This window comes from Pneumocystis jirovecii, assembly GCF_001477535.1.
Source record: "Pneumocystis jirovecii RU7 chromosome Unknown supercont1.2, whole genome shotgun sequence".
Classification (NCBI taxonomy): Eukaryota; Fungi; Ascomycota; class Pneumocystomycetes; order Pneumocystales; family Pneumocystaceae; genus Pneumocystis; species Pneumocystis jirovecii.
The window spans coordinates 61,440-85,119 of record NW_017264776.1 but is presented as its reverse complement, the minus strand read 5'-3'; the positions used below and the strand labels follow the sequence as shown (position 1 = coordinate 85,119).

General features: G+C 30.1%; 13 protein-coding genes across 13 annotated transcripts; 7 read left to right on the top strand and 6 right to left on the bottom strand.

Annotated features, from left to right (window-relative positions):
* Nucleotides 1-475: 475 nt before the first annotated feature.
* T551_00357 (uncharacterized protein) lies at nucleotides 476-2,229 on the top strand (the record flags this gene model as incomplete). The annotated part of the gene is made up of 8 exons (XM_018372624.1): nucleotides 476-575; nucleotides 623-1,101; nucleotides 1,151-1,307; nucleotides 1,350-1,440; nucleotides 1,485-1,620; nucleotides 1,668-1,802; nucleotides 1,848-2,019; nucleotides 2,051-2,229. The coding sequence occupies 8 exons, from the start codon at nucleotides 476-478 to the stop codon at nucleotides 2,227-2,229; spliced, it is 1,449 nt and encodes a 482-aa protein (XP_018230958.1).
* Nucleotides 2,230-2,433: 204 nt separating this feature from the next.
* On the top strand, nucleotides 2,434-3,527 carry T551_00356 (uncharacterized protein; the record flags this gene model as incomplete). Its single annotated transcript, XM_018372623.1, has 6 exons — nucleotides 2,434-2,485; nucleotides 2,530-2,591; nucleotides 2,635-2,821; nucleotides 2,869-2,989; nucleotides 3,042-3,133; nucleotides 3,181-3,527. 6 exons carry the CDS (start codon nucleotides 2,434-2,436, stop codon nucleotides 3,525-3,527), a joined length of 861 nt encoding a protein of 286 aa, XP_018230957.1.
* A 48-nt stretch (nucleotides 3,528-3,575) lies between these two features.
* On the bottom strand, nucleotides 3,576-5,017 carry T551_00355 (phosphoserine phosphatase SerB; the record flags this gene model as incomplete). Its single annotated transcript, XM_018372622.1, has 5 exons — nucleotides 3,576-3,668; nucleotides 3,715-3,810; nucleotides 3,853-3,975; nucleotides 4,021-4,278; nucleotides 4,319-5,017. 5 exons carry the CDS (start codon nucleotides 5,015-5,017, stop codon nucleotides 3,576-3,578), a joined length of 1,269 nt encoding a protein of 422 aa, XP_018230956.1.
* A 4-nt stretch (nucleotides 5,018-5,021) lies between these two features.
* Nucleotides 5,022-5,584, bottom strand: T551_00354 (uncharacterized protein; the record flags this gene model as incomplete). Its single annotated transcript, XM_018372621.1, has 2 exons — nucleotides 5,022-5,177; nucleotides 5,219-5,584. The coding sequence occupies 2 exons, from the start codon at nucleotides 5,582-5,584 to the stop codon at nucleotides 5,022-5,024; spliced, it is 522 nt and encodes a 173-aa protein (XP_018230955.1).
* Nucleotides 5,585-5,806: 222 nt separating this feature from the next.
* T551_00353 (uncharacterized protein) lies at nucleotides 5,807-7,402 on the bottom strand (the record flags this gene model as incomplete). The annotated part of the gene is made up of 6 exons (XM_018372620.1): nucleotides 5,807-5,962; nucleotides 6,006-6,223; nucleotides 6,270-6,642; nucleotides 6,689-6,970; nucleotides 7,014-7,127; nucleotides 7,172-7,402. The coding sequence occupies 6 exons, from the start codon at nucleotides 7,400-7,402 to the stop codon at nucleotides 5,807-5,809; spliced, it is 1,374 nt and encodes a 457-aa protein (XP_018230954.1).
* Nucleotides 7,403-8,918: 1,516 nt separating this feature from the next.
* On the top strand, nucleotides 8,919-10,181 carry T551_00352 (type 1 protein phosphatase-activating protein SDS22; the record flags this gene model as incomplete). Its single annotated transcript, XM_018372619.1, has 6 exons — nucleotides 8,919-9,032; nucleotides 9,071-9,142; nucleotides 9,240-9,610; nucleotides 9,662-9,733; nucleotides 9,774-10,104; nucleotides 10,155-10,181. The coding sequence occupies 6 exons, from the start codon at nucleotides 8,919-8,921 to the stop codon at nucleotides 10,179-10,181; spliced, it is 987 nt and encodes a 328-aa protein (XP_018230953.1).
* Nucleotides 10,182-10,237: 56 nt separating this feature from the next.
* Nucleotides 10,238-12,029, bottom strand: T551_00351 (uncharacterized protein; the record flags this gene model as incomplete). Its single annotated transcript, XM_018372618.1, has 7 exons — nucleotides 10,238-10,473; nucleotides 10,520-10,721; nucleotides 10,768-11,170; nucleotides 11,219-11,525; nucleotides 11,573-11,784; nucleotides 11,830-11,899; nucleotides 11,945-12,029. 7 exons carry the CDS (start codon nucleotides 12,027-12,029, stop codon nucleotides 10,238-10,240), a joined length of 1,515 nt encoding a protein of 504 aa, XP_018230952.1.
* Nucleotides 12,030-12,802: 773 nt separating this feature from the next.
* T551_00350 (uncharacterized protein) lies at nucleotides 12,803-15,048 on the top strand (the record flags this gene model as incomplete). The annotated part of the gene is made up of 5 exons (XM_018372617.1): nucleotides 12,803-12,847; nucleotides 12,902-12,958; nucleotides 13,017-13,416; nucleotides 13,467-14,421; nucleotides 14,463-15,048. The coding sequence occupies 5 exons, from the start codon at nucleotides 12,803-12,805 to the stop codon at nucleotides 15,046-15,048; spliced, it is 2,043 nt and encodes a 680-aa protein (XP_018230951.1).
* A 599-nt stretch (nucleotides 15,049-15,647) lies between these two features.
* Nucleotides 15,648-17,126, top strand: T551_00349 (uncharacterized protein; the record flags this gene model as incomplete). Its single annotated transcript, XM_018372616.1, has 6 exons — nucleotides 15,648-15,784; nucleotides 15,828-15,957; nucleotides 16,326-16,420; nucleotides 16,466-16,620; nucleotides 16,667-16,960; nucleotides 17,017-17,126. The coding sequence occupies 6 exons, from the start codon at nucleotides 15,648-15,650 to the stop codon at nucleotides 17,124-17,126; spliced, it is 921 nt and encodes a 306-aa protein (XP_018230950.1).
* A 288-nt stretch (nucleotides 17,127-17,414) lies between these two features.
* Nucleotides 17,415-20,297, bottom strand: T551_00348 (uncharacterized protein; the record flags this gene model as incomplete). The annotated part of the gene is made up of 6 exons (XM_018372615.1): nucleotides 17,415-18,979; nucleotides 19,019-19,400; nucleotides 19,437-19,553; nucleotides 19,596-19,812; nucleotides 19,853-20,176; nucleotides 20,224-20,297. 6 exons carry the CDS (start codon nucleotides 20,295-20,297, stop codon nucleotides 17,415-17,417), a joined length of 2,679 nt encoding a protein of 892 aa, XP_018230949.1.
* Nucleotides 20,298-20,466: 169 nt separating this feature from the next.
* Nucleotides 20,467-20,820, top strand: T551_00347 (DNA-directed RNA polymerase I, II, and III subunit RPABC5; the record flags this gene model as incomplete). Its single annotated transcript, XM_018372614.1, has 4 exons — nucleotides 20,467-20,502; nucleotides 20,551-20,677; nucleotides 20,720-20,746; nucleotides 20,792-20,820. The coding sequence occupies 4 exons, from the start codon at nucleotides 20,467-20,469 to the stop codon at nucleotides 20,818-20,820; spliced, it is 219 nt and encodes a 72-aa protein (XP_018230948.1).
* A 724-nt stretch (nucleotides 20,821-21,544) lies between these two features.
* Nucleotides 21,545-22,373, top strand: T551_00346 (transcription initiation factor IIA large subunit; the record flags this gene model as incomplete). The annotated part of the gene is made up of 3 exons (XM_018372613.1): nucleotides 21,545-21,937; nucleotides 21,981-22,313; nucleotides 22,356-22,373. 3 exons carry the CDS (start codon nucleotides 21,545-21,547, stop codon nucleotides 22,371-22,373), a joined length of 744 nt encoding a protein of 247 aa, XP_018230947.1.
* Nucleotides 22,374-22,592: 219 nt separating this feature from the next.
* T551_00345 (uncharacterized protein) lies at nucleotides 22,593-23,344 on the bottom strand (the record flags this gene model as incomplete). The annotated part of the gene is made up of 5 exons (XM_018372612.1): nucleotides 22,593-22,839; nucleotides 22,883-23,010; nucleotides 23,060-23,129; nucleotides 23,176-23,286; nucleotides 23,331-23,344. 5 exons carry the CDS (start codon nucleotides 23,342-23,344, stop codon nucleotides 22,593-22,595), a joined length of 570 nt encoding a protein of 189 aa, XP_018230946.1.
* Between the last annotated feature and the right edge of the window lie 336 nt (nucleotides 23,345-23,680).

Sequence of the window (23,680 nt, the reverse complement as noted above, 5' to 3'; positions counted from 1 at the left end):
TAGTGCGTGGGGCAATGCGTGACACGGTCTCGGCGCAGCATGCTACCTCCAAGCAAGAGATGCACGGTGTGTGCTAAACATGCCAAGCTTGCACGGAGCGCGGAGCGGTCTTTGCTGCCTGCAGTGGGCACAGCGGGCGCAGTAAGTGCTTTAGCGGATGCCTGGGCTTGACCTGTAGGCACACGGGTTTAGTTCAAAGAGACTGTTCTCGGTCTGGTTGGCTATCTATACAGGGAGCTATACAGGGAGCAGGGAGGGGATGGGAGGGGGGAGGACGGGGACGGGGGGACGGGGAGTGCTAGAAATAAAAATGTGTGTTTTGTGAATTTCAGTCTTTGCTTATATTTTTACTTATATCTTTGCTTATTCATGCCTTTTATTCATGCTTTTGCCCGAGTTTTTATTTCACAGTGTCCAGTGTCGTTTCAATCAGCACCAGACAGTTGTAAAACGCTGATAAACACTGATTTGGAGAATGGTTTTTGGGGGAGATTTCAGGGGAGAGTTTAAGGGAGAGTTTAAGGAAGAGTTTAAGGGAGAGTTTAGGGGGAAAAGAGAACTTGACACATGCTTCAGTGGGTTTAAGTGGCAGTTTTCGTTTTACTGAAAACATCTGTTTTAGCAGAGAACTCTTTAGAGGAGGCGCAGCAGCATTGCCCTAAAAAACGCGACCAATTGCACTCGGATGGGCATAAAATGCACCTTCACATGCCAGGCCACAGCAGTGGTGCGGCGCCTGCTTTGCCGTTGGAGCATCAGTGTCTAAATACACTTGCATCTGCGTCGTCAGAGAGGTGCTCAAGGCGTTTGTCTAAAGAGGATAATTTGTGTGTGAAAAATGAGCATGGATCAGATGAAAAGACATGTCTGTATATAAGGGCGTTTTTTTTGAAATCTCAAGTCCCAGGCGAGCAGAAAGGATATGCAATTTTATTTCGGGCAGTTGAGGCAGCATACTACTTTTTGCACGGAAATAGGATACAGGAAGAAGAATTTGATGCATCTTTGGCCAAAAAAGCAAGGGAAATATCTTTGAAAGGCCGAAAAAAGTATTTGAATCAGGGTCTTTATACTTTTTCACAGAGTCATACTAATAAACCAGTAATTACTGGATAAATGGGGAGTGTGTGTGATTTCTAACAATGACTAGCGCCCTGGTGATTCAAAAGTAAAGGAAATATTTCCTTTACCTATGTATTATGGTATTGGGTTGATGGAAAATTTAAGGGATTTCAAATTGCCCTGGAATTTGTTTGCTACATCAAACAACTCATGTAAACCAGGCGGATGGAGATATATTAGAAAAAGTATGTGTGTGTTCAGGCTTAAAAATCTTGTAACTTTTTTAGATATTTATGATAAAGAGAAATTTAAGCCTATGTTTCGTCCCAAATGTAATTGTAAACCAGACTCGGGCTGTAGAGATGGTTGTTTAAATAGGTTCGGAAATAAGTGTAAAATAGTGTATTTTTAAAATTTTAAAGAGAGCTTTTTTATGAGTGCGACGATGCTACATGTGCTCTTGACGATCCTAAGGAATGTACGAATCGTGCTTTCCAACGTTATACACAAAGAAAGTTAGAAGGAAGGCTATCTTCCTTGAATGCAGAGGTTGTTTGGGTATGTCTTATTTTGTAAGAAAAAACAATTCATCTAAAATGAGGTAGATGGGGAAATGTGGATATGGCCTTCGTTCTCTTCGCGACTTTAACCCTGGTTCTCTTATTTTTGAATACTGTGGAGAAGTAATAGAAAAAAATGAGCTTTTTTGCAGAATGAATACTATTTATAAAGATGTTCAAGTAAATTTCCCAAATTACGTAAAATATTTATTTAGATATTTTCAGAATTATTATTTTTTAAATTTCAACGCAGGGCTGGTCCTTGATGCAGGGTTAAAAGGGAATGAAGCACGTTTTATTAATCATTCTTGTCAACCTAATTGCAAAATTGAAAAGTGGTATGTACACGGTATTCCACGTATTGGGGTTTTTGTTGGAGAATCCGGATTATTTGCTGGTGAAAACATAACATATGATTACAACTTCAGGAAAGCTAAAACATATTTCACAATTTTATTTAAATATTAATAGTTGGTTCGAAGGAGCAAAACCACAAGTTTGTTATTGTGCATCTTCTAATTGTCGTGGTTTTATAGGGAAAAAATCTTCTACTAATATTTCAAAAACACAAATAAAAAGGATAAGATCTTTAAAGTTATTAAAATAAAAATAATATATATATCAAATAATATATACTTTCAAGGCGGATTGTTTATCTGTTGTTGTCATAACAACATCGTTCTAAAATTCATTATTTTCTCATATTCTCATTTACTACATATACACTTGGAGACGTTTTGATCACTTATTATTTAAAATTAGTATTTTTAGCTTTTATTTTATAAGTAAAATTTTTCATTATTCTTAAGGAATGATTCAAGATTTGGAAAAAAATATTGAAAAACAATATCATTATGCAAAAAGTTTTATGAATTTATTACATATATATGTTTTTAATAAACTTTAGATCTTGGGACTTTGATCTTTATAGAATCAACTTTTGAAGAAGTACAGGATGGTAATATTGGCGTATATACCTATTATTTAAATTGATAACACTTATTTATATTAGTTTCAACTACGTTGTGCACCACTTCTTGAAAAGAAAAAAAATGTTAAGATACTTGATCAAAATTTACCTGTCAATCCATTTGATCCTCCAGAAGCATCACTTTATGTTCAAGATATTGGTAGTGATTATTCTATTATTTTGAATAAGTATTCTATTGTTCCTAAACATTATTTACTCATAACAAAAGGTAAGTTATTATATTTTTTAGCTTTTACTAAGCTTAGTTTAATCTAGAATTTAAAGAACAAAAAGACGGTTTAACTCCAAACGACATTACTGTAACTTGGGAATGTTTAGATTCTATGAAGGATAAATATATAGCATTTTATAATTGTGGGGCTCAATCGGGTGCAAGGTATCTATTTACATATATAAATGTATATTATTTATAATTTATCTTTTTTTAGTCAGCCTCATAAACATGTTCAGTTTATATCACTTAAAGAGAGCAATATTTCAACATTGTATCCAGATGAAGTGCCTATAAATGCTACAAATGGTATGAAACTATTTGAAGTTTTCGGCTTGCTAACACAAATATAATAGTAAGCACGCCATGGTCTCATCCAAAGATTCCTTTTATTCATTATATCTTTAGAATTACTTCATGTTTACCTATAGATCTTATTAACATGTTTTCCAAGTTGTTGTCACTCATTATGGAAACAGGTCAAGCCCTTGAAATGACAGAAATTAGCTACAACTTTGTAATGACGAAAGAATGGATGTTTATAGCTCCTCGTATCATGGAGTCTTGGAATTATATAAGTGTCAATAGCACAGGTATGATCGGAATGTTTTTAGTGAAATCGGAAGAAGAATCAAACATGGTTAAAGATATTGGTGTTTTGAAAATTTTAAAGCAATTAGGAATAAGCAGAAACGTAGAATGATTTGATATATGCAATTAGGCAATAGTTTGTAATATATGTTTGACTATTCTATGTTTTCAACATTTCTATTTGTTCTTTTTCAGAGTATCCAAGAACATATAATATATTCATTAGGGATTTCGCATTAAGTGTGTTTGGGGCCTATAATATTAGAAAAAAGCATCGATATATTTATCTATATATATACTTTTTCTTGTAATTTAGGTTTGGCGTTAAATGCTATCCCTAGACCTGCTGTATTAAGCATCCATAAATCATTAAAGCCATCTCCAACTGCAATTGTCTAGTTTTTTTTAAATATATCCAAAATAGATGACATAAATACCTCATTTATATCTATGTTTTCTATGTTTGCTATTGATTTTAATATTTCGGCTTTTTTTTGCCCATCTATAATAGGACCATCAATATTTCCTGTTAAGTATAAACCGTTTTCACTTATTTCTATCTATAAAAATTAAATTTTTCAAAAAAAGAAATACAATCTGTATACATTATTTGCATATGCGTAATCTAAATTTAACACTTCTTTTATGTAATTAGCAATTGGCATAAATCCTCCACTAATTACTGCTGTTTTAAAACCATTTTTTTTTAAAATTTTACATAACGAATGAGCGCCTTCAGTAAAAACAATCTTTTTTTTTAAATCTTCAAAAACCTTTAGATGAACACCTTTTAATAAAGAAACTCTTTGTTTTAATGATTCAGAAAAATCTATCTTTCCATTCATAGAAGCTTGTGTTATAGCCTTTTATTAGTAATATTTAAGTAAAAGTAATATAACTTACAGAGACTTTTTCAAAAATACCACAAAAACGAGCAATTTCATCAATCATTTCCTGCTCAATCAGTGTAGAATCCATATCGAAAGCAATCAGACGCTTCTTTTTTTTATATACACTATCACTTTGCAATAAAACATCTAATGAATATTTTTGTGTCAAAAAAAAAGCCTTTTCTTTAATTTCTTTCTTTTTTAACAGTTTAGGGACTTTCAATTTACATTCTATACACTTAAATGATATATCTGTTAAATCAGAAATAATCAGAGCTTTGATACTATAAGATTCTAATAGTTTAAACCATTCTAACAACATTTCTATCGGTATACGTTCAGATTTTATAATAGTTGCTACCCAGATATTTGTTTCGATAAGATTAATCTCAAAGTCAGGGATGAAATATTGAAATTTCTCCATCGAAACTAATAAAAAAATTTCTTTTTGTAAACACATCTTTAACAAATTTTTTAAAAAATCTGGATTCCCAATATTCATAGATACTTTTATATTTAAAATAGGTCTATCCCTTTCAGACTGATAAAAGATATTATTGATAATCATTTTTTGTAAAGATAATATATTCAATAAAGATTTCATCTTTTCATAATGAGCATTATATAACGTAAGGATTATAATTCGTTTTAGTTCTTTTTTATAGAGCAAATCATCTAAAATGCTAAATTTTAAAGAATTAATGTATTCCATATAATTAACCTGTTTGAATCTTATGTTTGATTTGAGATCGTATATAAATCTTTAAATAGTCTTCCAAGTCAACAGGCTCAGGATAATGCAGCATTAAAAACAGAGGCGTATTTGCAAGAAAAACACTAGACATGTTAAGGCCTGATATTTGATCATACTTCTAATAGCAATTAAAAAAATGACTTAGAATGCTCAATATACATTTAAAAGCTCGAAAATGCATTCTTTTAAAAAACATATACAATTTTCAAGATTAAAGAAATCAGAAAGTGCTTCTTCTTTTATTTTCTTTTGAATTAATATAATAGCATTTAAACAAAAAAAATGTGACTTAATAAGTCTTTGTTCAAGCTTCTCAAAGAATTCTGCGCTTTTCTCTGTCAAAGAATACATTTTTTTCTTAAAATTCTCATGAAATAAATCATTTTTGTTATCTATTTGATAAATAGATACAGATTTTAAAGTTTCTAAATAATTTAAGAGTTCTTGATAATCAAATATTCGAAAGAGTTCCGATGCTGGCCATTTCCATCTATCAATTCTTAATAAATAATTGTTTATTGTCATGAAAACAAGATTTTAACGTTTTTTTAATCGATATAATTTTATTAAAAAGGAGCGATTAAATATCTAAAATTTGAAAATTATATCTTCGTATAAATAAATAAAATGATTAAATAAAAAGTAATAACATATTTAAACAAGTATCCGATAGTTGTAATAATGGTATTTTGGAAATATAACTTTTTTCTGACCTAAATATATCATTTGTATTTCTTTTATAAAAAATTAATTTTGATTTTCATTGATTTTTTTGCTTTCTGTATATGCTGTCCATAACTCTTGATGAACGTCTTTTAATTCAGAATAATACCCATATAATTTTTGTAATTCATCCTGTAAATTTTTGATTTGTAGTTGCAATGCTGGTTCAGATGTAATAGACTTAACTAGGTTAATATATGCAAAGAATAATTGTTTTATTTACCATAAATTCATTTAAATCATTTTTCATTGATGTCAAATCATCTTCGTACCATAATTCGTCTTTTGATTTAGTAAAACCTTCTAACTTTTTTAAAATATAATAATCATCCATATCATTGATCTTTTTCACTTTCTTAAAAGATGGAATATTTTCTAGAGCCATTTTATGCGCAAAGAAACCTTGGTTAACAACTTTACAACAAATAGACGTTATTGATCCTGAGATAAATTAATGGTTTAATACGATATTGAAACATGCTCTGACCATCGTATTTTTTGAATGTTTGAATCATTTGGCGAGCTGCGATATCCCATATAAATATATTCTTATCTTTTGATCCTGTTATTAAAAGAGATCCATCAAAAGATAATGCTATACATAAAATGGCGCTTTCATGCCCTTTAAATGTATATGATTCGTCTTTAATGCCTTGAACAGTTTTTTCTGATCCTCCTATTGCTTTATAAAAAGATTCTAGAAATTTTTCTTCTGAAGAACCATATAAATCAACAAGATAGACATTACCTTGATTGCTGCCTGCATAAAATGCTCTTTCTGCAGGATCTACTGCAATACATGTTATTGGATTTTCAAGTAAAAATGTTGTAAGAAGACTTTGTGTTCCCAAGTCCCATACCTTTAGAATTTTAGCTTAACTAGGAAAAAATAGAAATAAAACTAACATTGACTGTATTGTCGAGAGAAGATGTAAAAAATCTTGCCATGCTACCACTTCCAAACCCACAAACAATGTCTGTTACTGATAAACGATGAACATTCCATGTTTTTACTGCTTGGACTTTATCTTTTTGAGCTTGTAAATCGACAATATCTGATAATCTCCATAAACATAAACTACTATCTTCAGATCCTGTTAAAAAAAACATATCATCCATAGTAAACGTAATTGCAGTTATCCTTTGATAATGTGCATTATGAACAAATACTAAATTTCCAGATAAAATCTTTTATACTTTTAGATTTAACACATAAAAGAGTTATTATGACCTGCCAAATATACATTCTTCCTTCTATTGTGCCACCAATGGCCCAGAAAGCATCATGAGATACTACAAATACAGATAATGCTTCTGGAATATACATTTTTTGGCAAATACTTTCCTAGTTTTCTGTCATTTCTCTTCACTTTTTCACCTTATATCAACCTTCTGCCATGAATATACATGAATAGTGGGTCTTTCTTCCTGATTTGAAAAAATATAGTTTTCTGTAACCGATATTCCTTTTAAAGAACTGTTGTTCTCTTTAAATTTCATTATTTGTGATCCCGTATGGAGATCATAGACACATATTATGCCATTTTCTTCTGATTTTTCCTTTGAGCTCCCTACTACTACTATTTCTTGAAAATTTCCTTGACTTATTTCGTTTTCCATCAAAAACCATATATAACTTCTAAAACATTTAATTTTTAAGATATTGCGTTGCCAACTTGAAATCGTCCTCGAAATTCTTTCAAAAGTTTATTAAATCTTATGATTACCCCGTAATTTTAAAACTTCTTTTGCTTGTGTTTTGTTATTTTTCTCGAGTTTTTATTATTCATTTTATTCATTTTTCTTATGATAATTTATGATAATTCGTTTTTACACCAATATTTTTAAAGTCAATTTTTTATCAAATATTCTACTAAATATATAGTTAGAAATATTTTGCTAAAATACTTTAATAAAACTCTTTTTATTGCTGATTTTTTACTAAATTTTCTATTAAATTCTCCGCAAATACCTTTCATTCCAATTTTTTTCAAATATATTTTCCAAAGATATTTTCAAAAGCTCTTTAAAAGCGTTTTAAGGGCTCCTTAAAGCTATTTAAATTTATATAAACCTTCAAATATCAATGTGTATCTGCTTTACTTTGTGCCACTGTATTCCAAGTCTTTATATCTAACTATATACGTTAGCAATCTAGCTGTATGCGCATAAATCTGATTTTTATATATTTATTATCTATTATAAAATAATGTAATACACATATAATATACATATTCATGTATACAATACACATACATTAGACATATAGAAACATATACGCAATATATCTCTACAGTGCATGTATATACGCATATAATGTACAAAAAGGGTGTATATATTATACATATATGCGTATACAATGTACATAACACGTATGTAGTTCATACAATATATATAATCAACATATAATATGCAAAATATAAATAAACTACTGGTACATACATGACATATGCACTATATGCATACAATATCTGTATGCTACAGATACAACTCATATAATACGTATATAACCCATATATTATCTATATAACACATATATTATCTATATAACACATACTATTCATACGTACTGAATACATATGCACCGCTCCAGTCCTGTATATGCTTCATATATACATTATATACACCTATATAGACCTATATACACTCATAGACATATATGTATGTTTATATACGCAAATGCACGGCTATGTGCACTTATACATGCCTGTATATTTCTATACATGTATATTCATACGTACATGTGTGTTTGTATATTGTATGCACTTATATATACACTGCATATGCACTGTTGATACATATGTAGACTATATATCCACGTTATAGACATTTATATGCATTCTATACATATTATACATGTAATGTACGTTCTACATTTAATATGCATTATACATACAATATATAATATATACTATAATATATACGTTTAATATACATTATATCTACTCTTTATATCTTATATGTACATTATATCAGTAGTGTATATATACACATATTATACGTTTATTTTGCATTGTGTACATGTTGTGTGTTATATACATGTTATATGTATTTTATCTCAATTATATATGCTTATTTGCATTTATCTACGTTTATCTGCATACTTTGTACACTGTATGTACTTTATGCACATTACATGTGTCTACGCTCTGGAGCTTTACACTTTCGAATGCACGACGCACACGAAGACCCGCTTGAAGCAACGGACGAGGACGAATGGCCGCTTGCTGACTATCCAGCAGACACTGAGGTAAGTTTCTTGCATGAAATATGTTTTCTAATGTATAGACACTTGATTTGATTCATTTGAAGCTGAAAGAAGTTGTTTCTCTACATCTTGAACGGTTTTTAGAGCTTAAAGTAAGTTTAGATGATGGCAGATAATATGAAGATATATACAGGAAATTGACTGAAAAAACAAAAGAAATAACTAATAGAAACGATTAATGGAAAATAGGTTCTATGTTTGCGGCAGAATCAACTTGAAGAATTTCCAGAGCCAAGGACTCTGCCGCGCGGGCTCGAGGAGCTTGATTTATACGATAACAATATAACAGAAATTCCAGAATATACAACATTTGGAGAATTACATACGCTTGATCTTAGTTTTAATTGTATTAAACACATCCGGAACCTTGAACGCTGTAAAAAGTTAAAGAATTTATATTTCGTACAGAACAAGATATCTCAAATTACAGGATTAGAAGAGCTTGAAGGGCTGGTTAACCTCGAACTGGGAGCAAATCGTATCCGTGTAGGTGTGGTAAGGCATGATATGGCAAGAATTAATGTATTATTTGGAAGACGATTGAGAATTTGGAAAAATTGGTGCATTTAGAGGAGTTATGGCTTGGAAAGAACAAGATTACAAAATTGAAGGTTTATTGGAAGGGGATTAGGAGATGAAATGCTGATGAAATGGATAGGGCTTGGAAACACTTCAGAATCTTCGTATTTTGAGTCTCCAATCGAACCGGTTAACGTCAATAAGCGGGCTTGAGGCGTTAGCCAATGTGTTAGAGGAGTTATATCTGTCACACAATGGTATAACATCAATTGAAGGGCTTCGGATGTTGAGACGGCTCCGGGTACTTGATATTTCGAACAATAAGATTGAGAATTTAGAACATATTAATCAAAACGAAGATCTACAAGAACTCTGGGCGAGTTATAACCAGCTTTCTGATTTTGGGAATATTGAAAAAGAGTGTAAAAGTATGAAAAGATTAGTGACAATATATCTTGAAGGAAACCCTTTACAAAAAATGAACGAATCAACATATCGAAATAAAATAAGACTTATTCTTCCTTGGATTAAACAGGTAATTTAATTATGTACATTGAGCTACATATTAATATATAATATATATAGATAGATGCTACATATGTACAAATATAAATTATTATTTTTTCCAAAAAAAACTAAAATGATATTTTAATCGGTTTTTTAAGCATTTAGTTTGTTTCTTTAGAATAATACATCAACAGTGCTTTTTGACTCAAAGAAGCTATAATACTCATACCCATGACAACACAAAGAACAATATTACTTTTCTTGTATCCATCTCTTCCAGGCATTCCTTCGTATAAAGTATATGATGTGAAAATAGATCCTAAATTACCCATACCAGTAAGTAAAGCAGAGGTTGCTGCTACATTAAGCTTTGTTTCCTTACTGAATATCTGAGCACCTATATAGTTTTAATATATATTAAATATAAATTACAGTTTTCTTACACCACGCCATACAAATAGGAATAAGAGGCCCTGTTGCAAATATGGAAATTAATAAACCTGAATATTGCAACCATTTGTTGTGTGCATATGTTAAAATAAGTATACCGATTATAATAACTATAGAACAAGAAATATAGAAAGACATACGTGAACGATAATGATCAGAAGCAGGTAGAATGACCAAAACACCAATAAGATTGACCTAGTGCAGATTAATTTCAAGTTTAGTATTCACAAGGAAAAAATACAATCCAAACGATAGCGTAGAGAAGACTTATCTTAAGACTAGACATTTCTGTGTCGAGAGATCGAATAATTAAACTTCCATAATTTTTAATACCAATGCCAAATGCCATTCCTCCAAAATACATAAAAATTAAAAGCCATATTCTTGGATCAATAAATGCTACTACAAGATCATAAACTTTCCAACGATTTTTAAGAGATATATTTGATAAAAGAAGTTGTTTTTCGTCTTCTGTAAGAAAAGGTCTTTCTGTTGTTTTTTTTATTCTTTTATACATTCTTACTATGAATGATGGTGAATGCAATTCTTCTTCAGTTACAGATGCTTCTGTTAGTGTTTGGGGCAACAACCACATCGTAACGACTCCAACTATTATTGTTGCAATACTATATAATAGAAACATCCTTGTTCATTCATTTTAATATTAAAAATATAAAAAATAGCCAATTTACCATTTATAGCCTTCTAGATTTGCAATACCATCCATTTTCTGAAACCCAATACTAAGAAAGCCAATTGTCATAGTTGATATCTGTGAAGCAGTAAAATACCACCCAATACGTTTACCCATTATATATGGTGGGTAATAGTTCATTAAATAATACGCCATTCCAGGCCATAACCCTGCTTCTGCTACTCCTAACAAAAAACGGAGGATATAAAATGCTACAAGATCTTTCATATATGTATAAAAAAATAAAACAATGCCAACTACTAACAGAGTCTTTGAAATCCAAAATCGAGGACTAATATATATAGCTTTAACCGCATATTAATAAAGTAACTTATAAAAAGGCCATTTTTACTCATCAAATTGCATGGAATTTCAAAAATCACATAGGCTATATAAAAGAGCGTAATACCAGTACTAACTTGTTGTGGTAAGAGATTTAGTGTTTGTTTTAAAGAATGCCCTTCAGAAACATTCATAGTCAAAGCAATTCCAATGATAGATTTAGCTGAAAAGGCAAAAAAGTAAACACTCCAAAGACATGGAATTAGCCTTTTATCTACTTTTCTATCATATATATTAAATAAAATATAAGAAAAACAGTAGATATACCTATATATACGATTCAAACTATCTCTAGTAACTATTTCCTTATCATCCGTCAAATTTTGTACTTTTTCATCTAAAATGTTCTCAATTTCTACGTTATATTAGATATACAATATACACACGTTAATTAACATGAAATACTTGCCGGAAGACGCTATTTTTGCTTGTTCTTGTGTATCTATTTGATGGGATTCTTTTGACATGCTTTTATTAGTTTTTTTAGAGAAAATAATGAACGTTAATTGTCTATCTGTTAATCGGATATGAAAAGGTGGAGCAAATTTTAAAAACTATTCTTCGATGATGAGCGATAGGGTTGCACTGAGGCACATATAAATTAAAAAAATAGTTTCTAATACATATAATATAATACATATAATTGAGAATTAGAAAATAAAGAATAAAACATTATTTTCTTAAGTTTATCTTGAGAACTCCGAAAATTAACTTTTTAAGTGGCATTTATTGAATACTTATTGAAGAATATTTAAAAATAAGGGTTAAAAACGTATATTTTCTGTATTTGAATTTCTGTACTTAAAAACGAGATTGGAATAGTACATGAAACACGGATAAACGGTTAATATTGGGTGTTTTACTTAAAAGTATTTATCTAATGAAATATATTAGTTTCTGTAGATTTTTTGCGGAAATTAAAATTTTATATTGTAAGGAGACTTTATTTTTTTCTTTTAAAGAAGACTTGATTATTTTACATTTTTACTAATATTTTTGTACACTAATTTTGTATATTGACAGTGTTAACATAACTGTTTTTATAAAATTACTGATTACAATACAATTATTGTTATTTATTTCTAGATCGGGTGTTTTAACGAGATTAGGACTTGTATATTTCATATTTTTAAGATCTTATTATCTGTTTTTGATACTATTATTGTAATAGGAATTGGATTATTAAAATTGTTTCTAAAAAGTACATATTATATTTTAGGATTAAGTTTATTATGTTAAAATGGAAGAAAAGGATTATTTTAGTATGACTGTTCCAGAACTAAAGGTAGATAATATCTAAAAGGGTTAAATATTATGATAATTAATGTTTCGAAATTAGGTAATATGCCGGGCGTTGGGTCTTCGTGTTAAAGGAAGAAAATCTGAATTAATACAGGTAATTAATTGAATTTTATAAGAATTTGTTAATAGTTCTATTTTTCTAATAATAAAAGAGAATACAGGATAAAAATAGGGGAAATATTGTTAAAGATTCTGAATTTACAATGCTTAGAACAAATGTCCTGAATATTCAAAAAAGTGGGTCAGAATTACCAATGTTTAAAGCAAATCTTCAGAATATTCAAAAAGACAAATCAGAATTGACAATGTTTGAGACAAATCTTCAGAATATTCAGAAAGACAGGCCAGAATTAGCAATGATTAAAGAAACTCTTTTAAATATTCAAAAAGACGAATCGGAATTAGCAATGCTTGAAGCAAATCTTCAGAACATTCAAAAAAACGGACAAGAGTTAACAATGCTTAAAACAAATCTTGAGAATATTCAAAAGGAAGATCCAAAATTAACAATGCTTAAAACAAATGTCCTGAATATCCAAAAAGATAAACCAGGTAAGCTAAACAAATTTAGAATTGTTAGTCTGTGTTTAAACGGTTGAAAGAAATATTGAACAAATTGGATTTGACTTTAAAGAATAATTTCGAAACTTTAAAAATGGATCAGGCAAAAAAAGATGAATCAAAAATTATTTATAAAAATTTCAAAAGAAAACCAGATAGCGAAGAAACCAAATTCTCGACAAATACAATAGATATTAATAAAGAAAAGGAATATTCGTCGCATGTTAATTCTAATGTTTCTCGAAAGTTAAAAAAAGTTTCCATAAAATTTGTTAAAAAAGAGTCTGCTCCTATAACTGATCAACCGAAACCAGTTATTCATCAAATAACAAACGCTGTTCCAGACTCTAGTATTTCTGCTTTAAGTATTGGAAAGTCTCCATCACTTGCTCTTCGTAGTAAAATAAATATATATTCTCGTTTATTTGCTCGGCTTGCTTTTTACTTACCTTCTTCTGAAAGATATGCATTTTTTTGTAACTTAGCACTTGTCTCTAAACTTTGGAATTTCTCTGTTAAATTTGCATGGCATCAACTTATATTATTGGAATTTCCTGGGAAACGTACTGAAACATGGATATCTTCTGTCGATCCTACTATACATAATCTTCGTTTATGGTATATTCATAGACAAAAAGAAAAACAACGTGTTCTTAAGGTTTTTAAACAAGGTTGGATAGAAAGGTTATTTAGAATATATGGACAAACGTTTTCTTGTAACTATCCAACATCACAAAGAGAACTCTGGTTTTTTGGTATTTGCTACAACTTATTATCCGATCCTGATCAAAAAGGTCAATGGGAAGTTTCCGTTCGTTTTTGGATGTCTCGTTTTGTTTTAAGAATGATGAGTGGAGAATCGTGGAAATCATGGCCCTTTTTTTTTGATGAAGTATATAGAGATATGATCGTTATAGCTAAAAGAATTGGAAATAGTGATATTTGGCGAATAGAGTCTTCAAATAATAAAGTATGGTACATTTCTGGCCAATCAGGGTACTTATCAGACATTTATGACTTTTAATAATCTTAATTAGTGAAGCTATTGGATGGGATTCTTCTCCATGTTCTTCCAATATGATTAACATAGAAAATATTACATGGAAAGATCTGCGTCTTGATTGGAAAACTTATATTTCTAAAATAATTAATAGTAACTTACCAACTGACTTATTCAACAATGTTTTTTATCATGGTGATACTAGTTTATATCCTCGTGGCATTCATAAGAATATAAAAGACCCTTTACGTTTTTCTTTAGCAAAAAGGTTTGTTTTATCACATGTTATCGAATATAGTATATCTGGATTATACGAGTCACGTCCTTTTTCTTTCAGTCTAAATCCAAATCTTCTTCTTGATCTAGAACAAAAGTATTCTGTGGAAAGCGTTTGCTTATCTGGTGAAATAGCCGTCTACAATCAAATCCTATGTCCAGGTCTTTCTTATATTCAGACTACAGAAATTGGTCTGTTTGTTCTTGATGAAATTGGTCTTGAGGTTGGGGACGATATCTGTGGTGTGCGTGATATTTGGGCACTCATTTTGGGGTGCAATACGTGGGGCAGTGCGCTCGATAATGACACTGTAGAAAAAATGCTTGTGTCTCTTTTTAAACCATAAACACTTTTCTACTTGACCAGCATGTTTCTAAGCTATACTTTCATTACATATATATTTCTGCTTTGCTATCAACTAATGCTGGTTTGTTTCGGATATACAGACTTCACTTTCTTTACGCCCGGTTTATACATAATGGTATATTCTATATTACATCTGTTGCTATATTTACTCTACATTTATTGCTATACTTGCTATCACTTTAAAAGATGCAGGATTTTCGTATAACATAGCTTAAAAGATATTTGTCCTGCTTTTTTACCTAAGTTATAACTGCGCTGTAATATATATTTTATATTGCATCTTGTATATATTCTATACCCTTATTTATTGTATTATATATACACCATACTATCTATTATACATTACATAGATTATATCATATATTACATACATTGTATACATTACACATTATACATTACATTATACACTATACTGTATATTTCCTTTTATTTAGAATTTTCTTTGTCTTTTTTAAATCCCTTTTTACCCTTTTTTCTTTTCCTATCTTATTTCATATATTTTCCTCTTATTTTTCTTTTTTACCGTATCGATTTATGTTGATCTTACGTTATCTCTAAATCTTCTAATTACTTGCAAAAATGCGCTGGAAACGCATCCAGTCGATTCCTTCATCTATTTCTTCATTAACATATGATCTTGACAATGAACAGGAGCTAGAAAACATGTATGACTATCTGATCAAACTGGTAGTTATCGGTCCAAGCGGAACGGGCAAGTAAGGCACAGCAAGCTGCGGATATAGCTAATCACTTGAATAGAACTTCAATGCTGCATAGATTTGTTAAAAATGAATTTAAGGCTCTTTCTTCTCATACAATTGGCGTTGAATTTTCAAGTAAAGTAGTAAAACTGGGCATTGGTGCACGCAGAAAACGTATTAAGTTACAGGTATAAAGATTTTGCAAAGTTTTGGATTTATACATAAAAGTTGTCAAAGAATGTGCAAAAGTGTTAATTTTTTCTTAAATTCTACATATACACATCAGACACTATATCAGAGTGTATACACGATGATTCAATATATATACAGTGCATATCCGCGTTGTATGTATAGTGTATACTGTTAGATGGGTTGTCTATATAGTATATATATTCTTTATACACACTGTATATGTCAACAAGTGTATTATGTGCATGTTATATATACATTATATACATATGTGCACAATATACATGTTATGTCTGCATCGTATACGTTGTGTACATATTATATTACTTTTCATGGGCTGTCTGTGTTCTTCATCTAACAGCAATAGTTATGGGATACTGCGGGTCAAGAGCGTTTCCGCGCTGTCAGTCGTTCATATTACCGTGCAGCAGCAGGAGCACTGCTTGTGTATGACATTACCAAGTACAGCATGTTTGTTTTTCAAAAATAAATCACTAATATAAGTAGCCATGAGTCTTTTACAAGTCTACCGTCTTGGTTAGAAGATGCACGAGCACTGGCATCACCAGATGTAGTTATAGTATTGATTGGTAACAAATGTGATCGCAATAAAGAGCGAGACGTAACAGTAAGTGAAGCTATGTGTTATGCAAACAGAGAAGGTAAGATACTAGGGTGTATAGAAAAAACAGGATGATTAAAAAGCAGGGATTTCTTTGTTAGAAGTTTCAGCATTGACACCGCATCTTATTGATGATGCGTTTTTGCTCGTTGCTCGGCAGATTTTAAGTAAAATTGAGCTTGGACAGATTGATCCAAATTTGCCGCAATTTGGGATTCAATATGGAAGTGATGGTGTCTGTGATCGCTCGGGATTTGGGAGTTTTAAGGGAACATTTATGCGGCGACGTGGGCCAGGACGTTGGTTAGATTGGTTGTATGATGTTACAGGATGTGAAGACAGTACATCAGTTGAGCCAGAGTGGCGAAGAGGATGTTTATGTTAATGGGCAGAAATAAGATGAAAATAGAACGGAATGGGGATGAACAGTGACAAGATGCTGTTTTACGTTTATTAGAAGAATTTTCATTTTCTGTACCGTTATTTTCCAGGTTGATGAGAAGGTTTCCTAAAAATAGTTTAAATATTACTTCAAAAATGCCGTGAGATGATTGTTCTGTATTATCAAAAATTATTTGTCGACTTTTAGCATTTTAAATAGTAGCTTTTTGTTTTCTTTAAAAAAAATGATTGAAAATCTATCAATGATGAATTCTTAAATGAATGAAGGAACAAGTTATTTTATCTATTTAGCTAATTAAACCTATACTTTTTTAATATTTAATTATAGATGTGTTGGATAAAACCTGGTTTGTTGGATTGAAAAAATTATTTATTTTTTTCTTTAAGATTAATTATAAAAAATGGATAAAGAGATGTATTTGTTCGTATTTTTTAAGCTTTGAAATCAAGTGTTTTTGAAAAACGTTCTAATGGAGGTTCGCCGATTAGTTTCATAGTTTCTTCTAACAAAAATTCTAACGACGGCATTGTATACGTTGGTTTGTCATAAAGAAGACTTAGTGCTTCAATGGATATGACTTTGGATCGTAAGTCATCTTCTGGCAGTGATATGGTTGTTTTTTCATTCGAAATTGCTCCATATATGTTTGAAAGTTTAAATTCTTTTTCTTGAGCTAGTGTTTGATCATTTTCTATATTCTTTATAAAAGTACTATCTTTTGTTGTTAAAGTGAAGAAATAACCAGAAAGATCCAGAAATGTAAATGAAGAGAATGAAATTGATGGTATATGATTCAGTGCGATGATTTTATGTGGATGTTGTTGCAAAAAAATAGGTATTGGTGATGTTACGTTAAAAATATAAAGCTTTGAATTATGTTCTTTTGAATTGTTAAATGAGACAGCAAACAATAGATTTGTGTGGTCAGCTGCAAGGTGAAAATCTTTTAGTGAATGGTGGATTTTCGGTATATTTAAATACCATTTAGTTGTGGCTCTTAATATGTCCCATACTAAAATACATTTTTTAGCAATAACAATAATAAAAGTTCCTAGTGCTTGAACAAATAGGATTCTTTCTATGTATAGATTGTTTATTGTATGGCGAATAGTTCCAAGTCGTTCATCCACGATTAATAAAATTTTATTGTATCCAACAATGATCATACTTCCATCTAGTGTCCATGTTGTACAAAATACTTCATTTTTATTAAAAGGATCATTCGAAATTTGAATATAGCGAATAACCTTGTAACATATCCACATTTCTGTTTTAATCGTCCTGCTTTTGTCTTTTATTTTCGATTTCCAAAGTTTTAATGAACCATCATTACCAATGGTACAAAATTTTTTTTCATTTGGAGAAGCGTTTAACCCATTTACTTTTTTCCCAAGTCCATGAGGAGAATCTATGCGTGTACTAAGATCCCATTTCTTATTTGGTGAATCCCATTTCCAGAATTTAAGAAAAATTTCTCTATTTTCTTTATGAAAATCATAATATTCATTTAATAATTCCCATTCATCAACTGTTGCCATCCAAAGACAATCCATTGATAATGAGATGTGTGTTATTTTGGGCTTTGGTATTTCTAAACCATCTTTTTCTAATGTTTCAAGGTGAGATACACGTATTACTTCCGTTTTATATGTCTGGTAATCTCTTATAATATCATAAGACTGCAAAAAAGTTGATGAAAATAAAGATTGAGAAGCAAATAAAATATTTTTAGTGATAGGATGTACAATAGAAGGAATACGATGAGCAACATCTTTTCCAATTTGAACTCCTGATATTTCAGATTTTGTTTTCAAATCTATTGCATCAATAATTTTTATAGAATTATTTTCTAATAGTACGGCATAAAGAGAATTTGTTCGACTAATACCTATTTTACTAATAGGAGAACCTAATCTTGGAAGAAATTGTTTATTTCCTGTCTTAATTTGCCAAAAGACAAGAACACCTTCTCTCCCACCTGTTAAAATATATGACCCTATATGAAATTAAAAGAATAAAGTGTTTAAGCTTATACCTTCTAGTGCAAAATTAAGAGCAGAAAAAGTCTGAGGATGCCAATGAAATATTCTAATAATTGGTTCTTCTAAATTTAAGATATTATAGTATATAAGTAATTTTCCTTCATGATCTCCTACTGCGACATAATTGTCGTACATTAATAAAGTGCTTATTGGGTCACGTGTATCAAATTTATGTGTTTCCCATAATTTTTGGTGAGTTTCAGGGTTTAATTCCTTTTTTTTACAAACATAAATAGAATGAGTACTACCAATAACTAATGTTTTTTCATCATCCGAAATACTCATGCCGACACATGTTTTACATTTCAAGATTCTTTGAGAACGTATTACTTTTGTAGAAGTTGATACAGAAGACGGAAATGTATAAGAATAAACCTCATAAAATTTTTTAAAGGAAGATTTTTTAGAAACCGAAGAGTCGTGTGAATTAGATGGATGCAATGAATTATGTTCAAGAACTACATAAACACATGATGGATTTGATGATGGTATTGAAATGTAGTGAATTTTCTTGCGAGTATGTCGAGACTAAATGGAATGAATATATTGCTTAAAAAAAAGAAAAAGTACATTAAGTAAATTATTGTCCATCCAATCCCATAGTTTTATAGTACCTTCTTCATCTGCGACATAAATTCTATACTCATTAGAAGGATCTAGTTCCATAGCTGTAATTTTCGGTAGATTTAGACAGTCCCTTTGATCTAAATTACCAATTGTTTGTGTACAAATTCTTGTTTTAATATTATAAACTTTAACAAATGAACCAATTGCAACAAATATTGACCTAAATGTATTAATAAAAACACAAAATCAATATAGAATACTTTTCATCTTTTGTAAAAATAGGTGCAAGATCAGAAAAATATCCTCCACTAACACTTTGTATCTTCCAGCTTAAAAGTCTTTTTTTTTTCTTTTTTTTATCTTCTTCATCAAGGATATTCATTTCCATAGATTTAAATTTCTCTGATAAACAAATAGATGTATTTATAGTGTTTAATTTTTTATTTTCAGTTTTTGCTCCTAATAATGCATTTTTTTTCTGTTTTTTTTCTTTTTTTTCGAAAAAAAAGTCACCATCTTGCATTTCACATTCTTCTATATCCTCTTTTTCACTATTTTGCACCTTCTTCTCTGAATTTTCTTGCCTATTCTTATTAACATTTATTTTCTCATTAATTTCTCCAAAAATTACTCTGTAAATTTGCTCTTTTTTGAGCAATCCTCAAGAACATCTTCCATTGGTTCATCTGTATCTATTTGATGCATTTGTGTACCCTTTTATTGTTTATTTTTTTTGAATATTCTTTCTCTAAAAATTTTAGGTTAAATCATCGACGTCAAATATTAAAAAAAAGGTATCTTCTAAAAATCTGAAAAAAAGGTATATGAAAGGAAATTTTATTCAATTAGTCTTCTTAATATTTATATTTCTCTCATGATTATACCTGTGCGTTGTTTTTCTTGCGGAAAAGTATCCTTGTTTTTGCTTTTTTATTGCTTAATATTCATTTAATCATAGGTTATTGGAGACAAGTGGGATGCTTATTTAATTTATCTTCAAGAAGATATTTCTGAAGGGGAAGCCCTTGATAAACTTGGTCTAAAACGCTACTGCTGTCGCCGTATGATTCTTACTCATGTTGATTGTACGTTTCTTTTTTTTTTTCCTTTGCTAATCTTTTTTTCAGTAATTGAGAAACTTTTACACTATAACCGTATTTTCTTTATCTTATTTATAGTTTTTTCTAACTTTTTTTTAGCTCTTGAGCGTTCAATGCGTGAATCTTAGGCACTTAAGTTTTATCTTTACAGATTTTTTGCGGCAACATTTGTATAGCTTTCTGAATCTTTTTTCTCCTTCTTTAACTTCAACGTGCTCCTCATAGCTCATTTTTCTTTGTTTTTTTCTGGTTTTTTACATTTTCATTTCAGTTCTATTTTTTATTTTGGTTTTATACATCATTTTCACTCATTATATTTCTGTTTTTTGACATTTCTGAAAACACAGGTAACTTAATCCTTATTCATTTTGAAGATTGAAACTTTGATGTATTTAATATCAAGATTAATCATTGTTTAATCCTTATCCTAACCTAGCCCTAAGAATAAAACTTATTTCTAATATCCTTTAGTAAACCCTAAGCATATTTGTACTTCGTTCACGACTTTCTTGTTTTAAAATATTAACAAATGTCAAATTCTATTGTGGTAAGTGTTCTATTTTCAAATAGTATTGTTGATTCTTTAGGGAGAGATCTACCAAGATATTATTAGTGACGTTATTCAAGCATCTCAGCATGATTTTGAAGAATATGGTATTGATCCTTCAGTTCTTGCCGAACTTAAGCAGGTTAGTAGTGTAAATATGGGTTACCTTATGGAAAACATTGTAACAAAGTTTTTTGAATGCTTTCTTAATATTTTGTTTTGTATGACAGATTTTGACTGTGTAGATTTGGCAGGCGAGATTAGCAACGACAAATGTCGCGCGTTTTCCCTGGACACAGCCTCTAATGGCAGATATAGAGCCAAAACCTAAGATGGAGCCCCCGTTACTAAGTAATCCAGCTATGTCTGCTATGCGGGCAGCACAGCAGATTCAGCAGCTTGCAGAGGTTCAACAAAGACGTTTTTATACCGAGACATTTGGTGCTATTCATGATGGTCGCAAATATCTTCCTCAGACTGATGGGCTTGTTGATTTTCAAGACAAAATAATCAATGGAATAGACCAGTTAAACAAAGAGAATAGTTTTTTAAAAGAATCTGTCTCTATCTCTTTAAACACACCACCTGTATCAATAAATAAATCTGAGAATACATCAACAGAGGGTTCTGCTACTTGTTTTTCTAAAGAATCTTCAAATGTTTTATTTGATAATTCATCAACACTTTTAACAACAAAGGTGTGTTGTGTGGTGATATCTATAATTATAATAATTTCTATAGCAAATTGATGCATCGCTTAATGAAGCACTTCTTCGGGTACACGAATGCACAGTATCTCAATCAGCAGAACATCCAGTAGACATGTCTTTACATTTGGTACAGCCATCTGTTTCTTTGACTCAAACGGATGGGATGGACTCTGATTCTATTAATTCTGATTTAGATTCTGAACCGAATTCAAATCCAGAGGATGGTCCAGAAAACGATGATAACGGACAACTTGTTTTATGTTTGTATGATAAGGTGCAACGCACGAAAAACAAATGGAAATGTGTTCTAAAAGACGGCATTATTGGAATGGGTGGCAAAGACTACCTTTTTATGAGAGCAAATGTAAGAATAGATACGATTTAAAATAATGTTCATTATTTTTAGGGAGAATTTGAATGGTAACATCTGTATTTTGCCTCATGGTATCTGGTGTTTAGTGCTCCTACACTTAATATTTGTATAATAACAACTGGTATTTATCTACTCTAATGCGAGTCTTAGATGCTTGTCTTGAAACAGAGTCTCGAAAATATATCTATTGCAATACTTTGAAAGATGACGTTAATATAATATATAGTCTAAATTAGTAGACGATATGGATTGTTTATTACTAGGAAGTGTTTAGGATATATAATCAGCATACGTGTAGTTGTATATATCTTCGACATGTATAAGACGGAAATTTATAATTGATGATCCATCCTTTGGGGTATCGATATTCCCTTTAAACAGAACATATAAAATGAATTTTTGTCCTTTCTGAAATTCTTGATACCATATACGTGCCTCTTCCCACATTTTATCATATGGGATGTGATTCTGTGCAAAAGGATCAACAGAAAACCATTGAGGCTTCATTTCTTCTGATCTATTATTTAAAATTAGAAGTATATTAGGTATCAATAGTATACTCTATGGGTTCACTATGGAACTGTGTAGCTTTATAGACGTGAATTTCAATAATAGAAGTTGATTCTTCCCATGTTAGAAAAAGAATAGCCTTTTTTTTAAGTACTGCATCTTCAATCCCGCACTCTTCCTGAATATTTGTTATCTCATACTTATATAGATTGTTATTGAATTAATACCTTTAACTCTCTTGCAGCACATGCATTAATAGATTCATTTTCTTTTACTTTTCCACCAAATCCATTCCATCTGTTTCATATTAAAATGAGTTTAGATGTTACATGTATTTTAGTACTTTCCAACACCAAATCCTCGCTTCTTTAGACCTAGTAAAACATGTGTATTCTTTGCATTGTAAGGAAACACAAGTGTATATTGTTTTGTTTGGATATGAGATGATTTATTACTGTATATATCAAAAAAAAACTACATTTTACTATTTTTTACTACTTTGTATCCGCCATTCCTATAAAATATAATAAACTAGGTCCTTTTTAAACTATTTTTAATTTAGCTTTTTATTTTTAATAAATTGTTTAGAACATTTGATCTTTCAAAATCTGTATTGGAAACTAATATTTTTTTTAAAAAGAAATCCTTGCTTAAAACAGAGTTTAATACTATATATTATGTTTTTGTTGGATATCACAGGTCTGGTGCTTCCTGAATTAATAATATACTCCTTTCAAAGTTAATACACGTCAATTTTTGACAAAAAATGTATTTATAAAAATCCTAAAAACATTAAAAAAGATCTTTTCAAAAACTTTATTTAAAAAACTTATATACTTCCAATTATT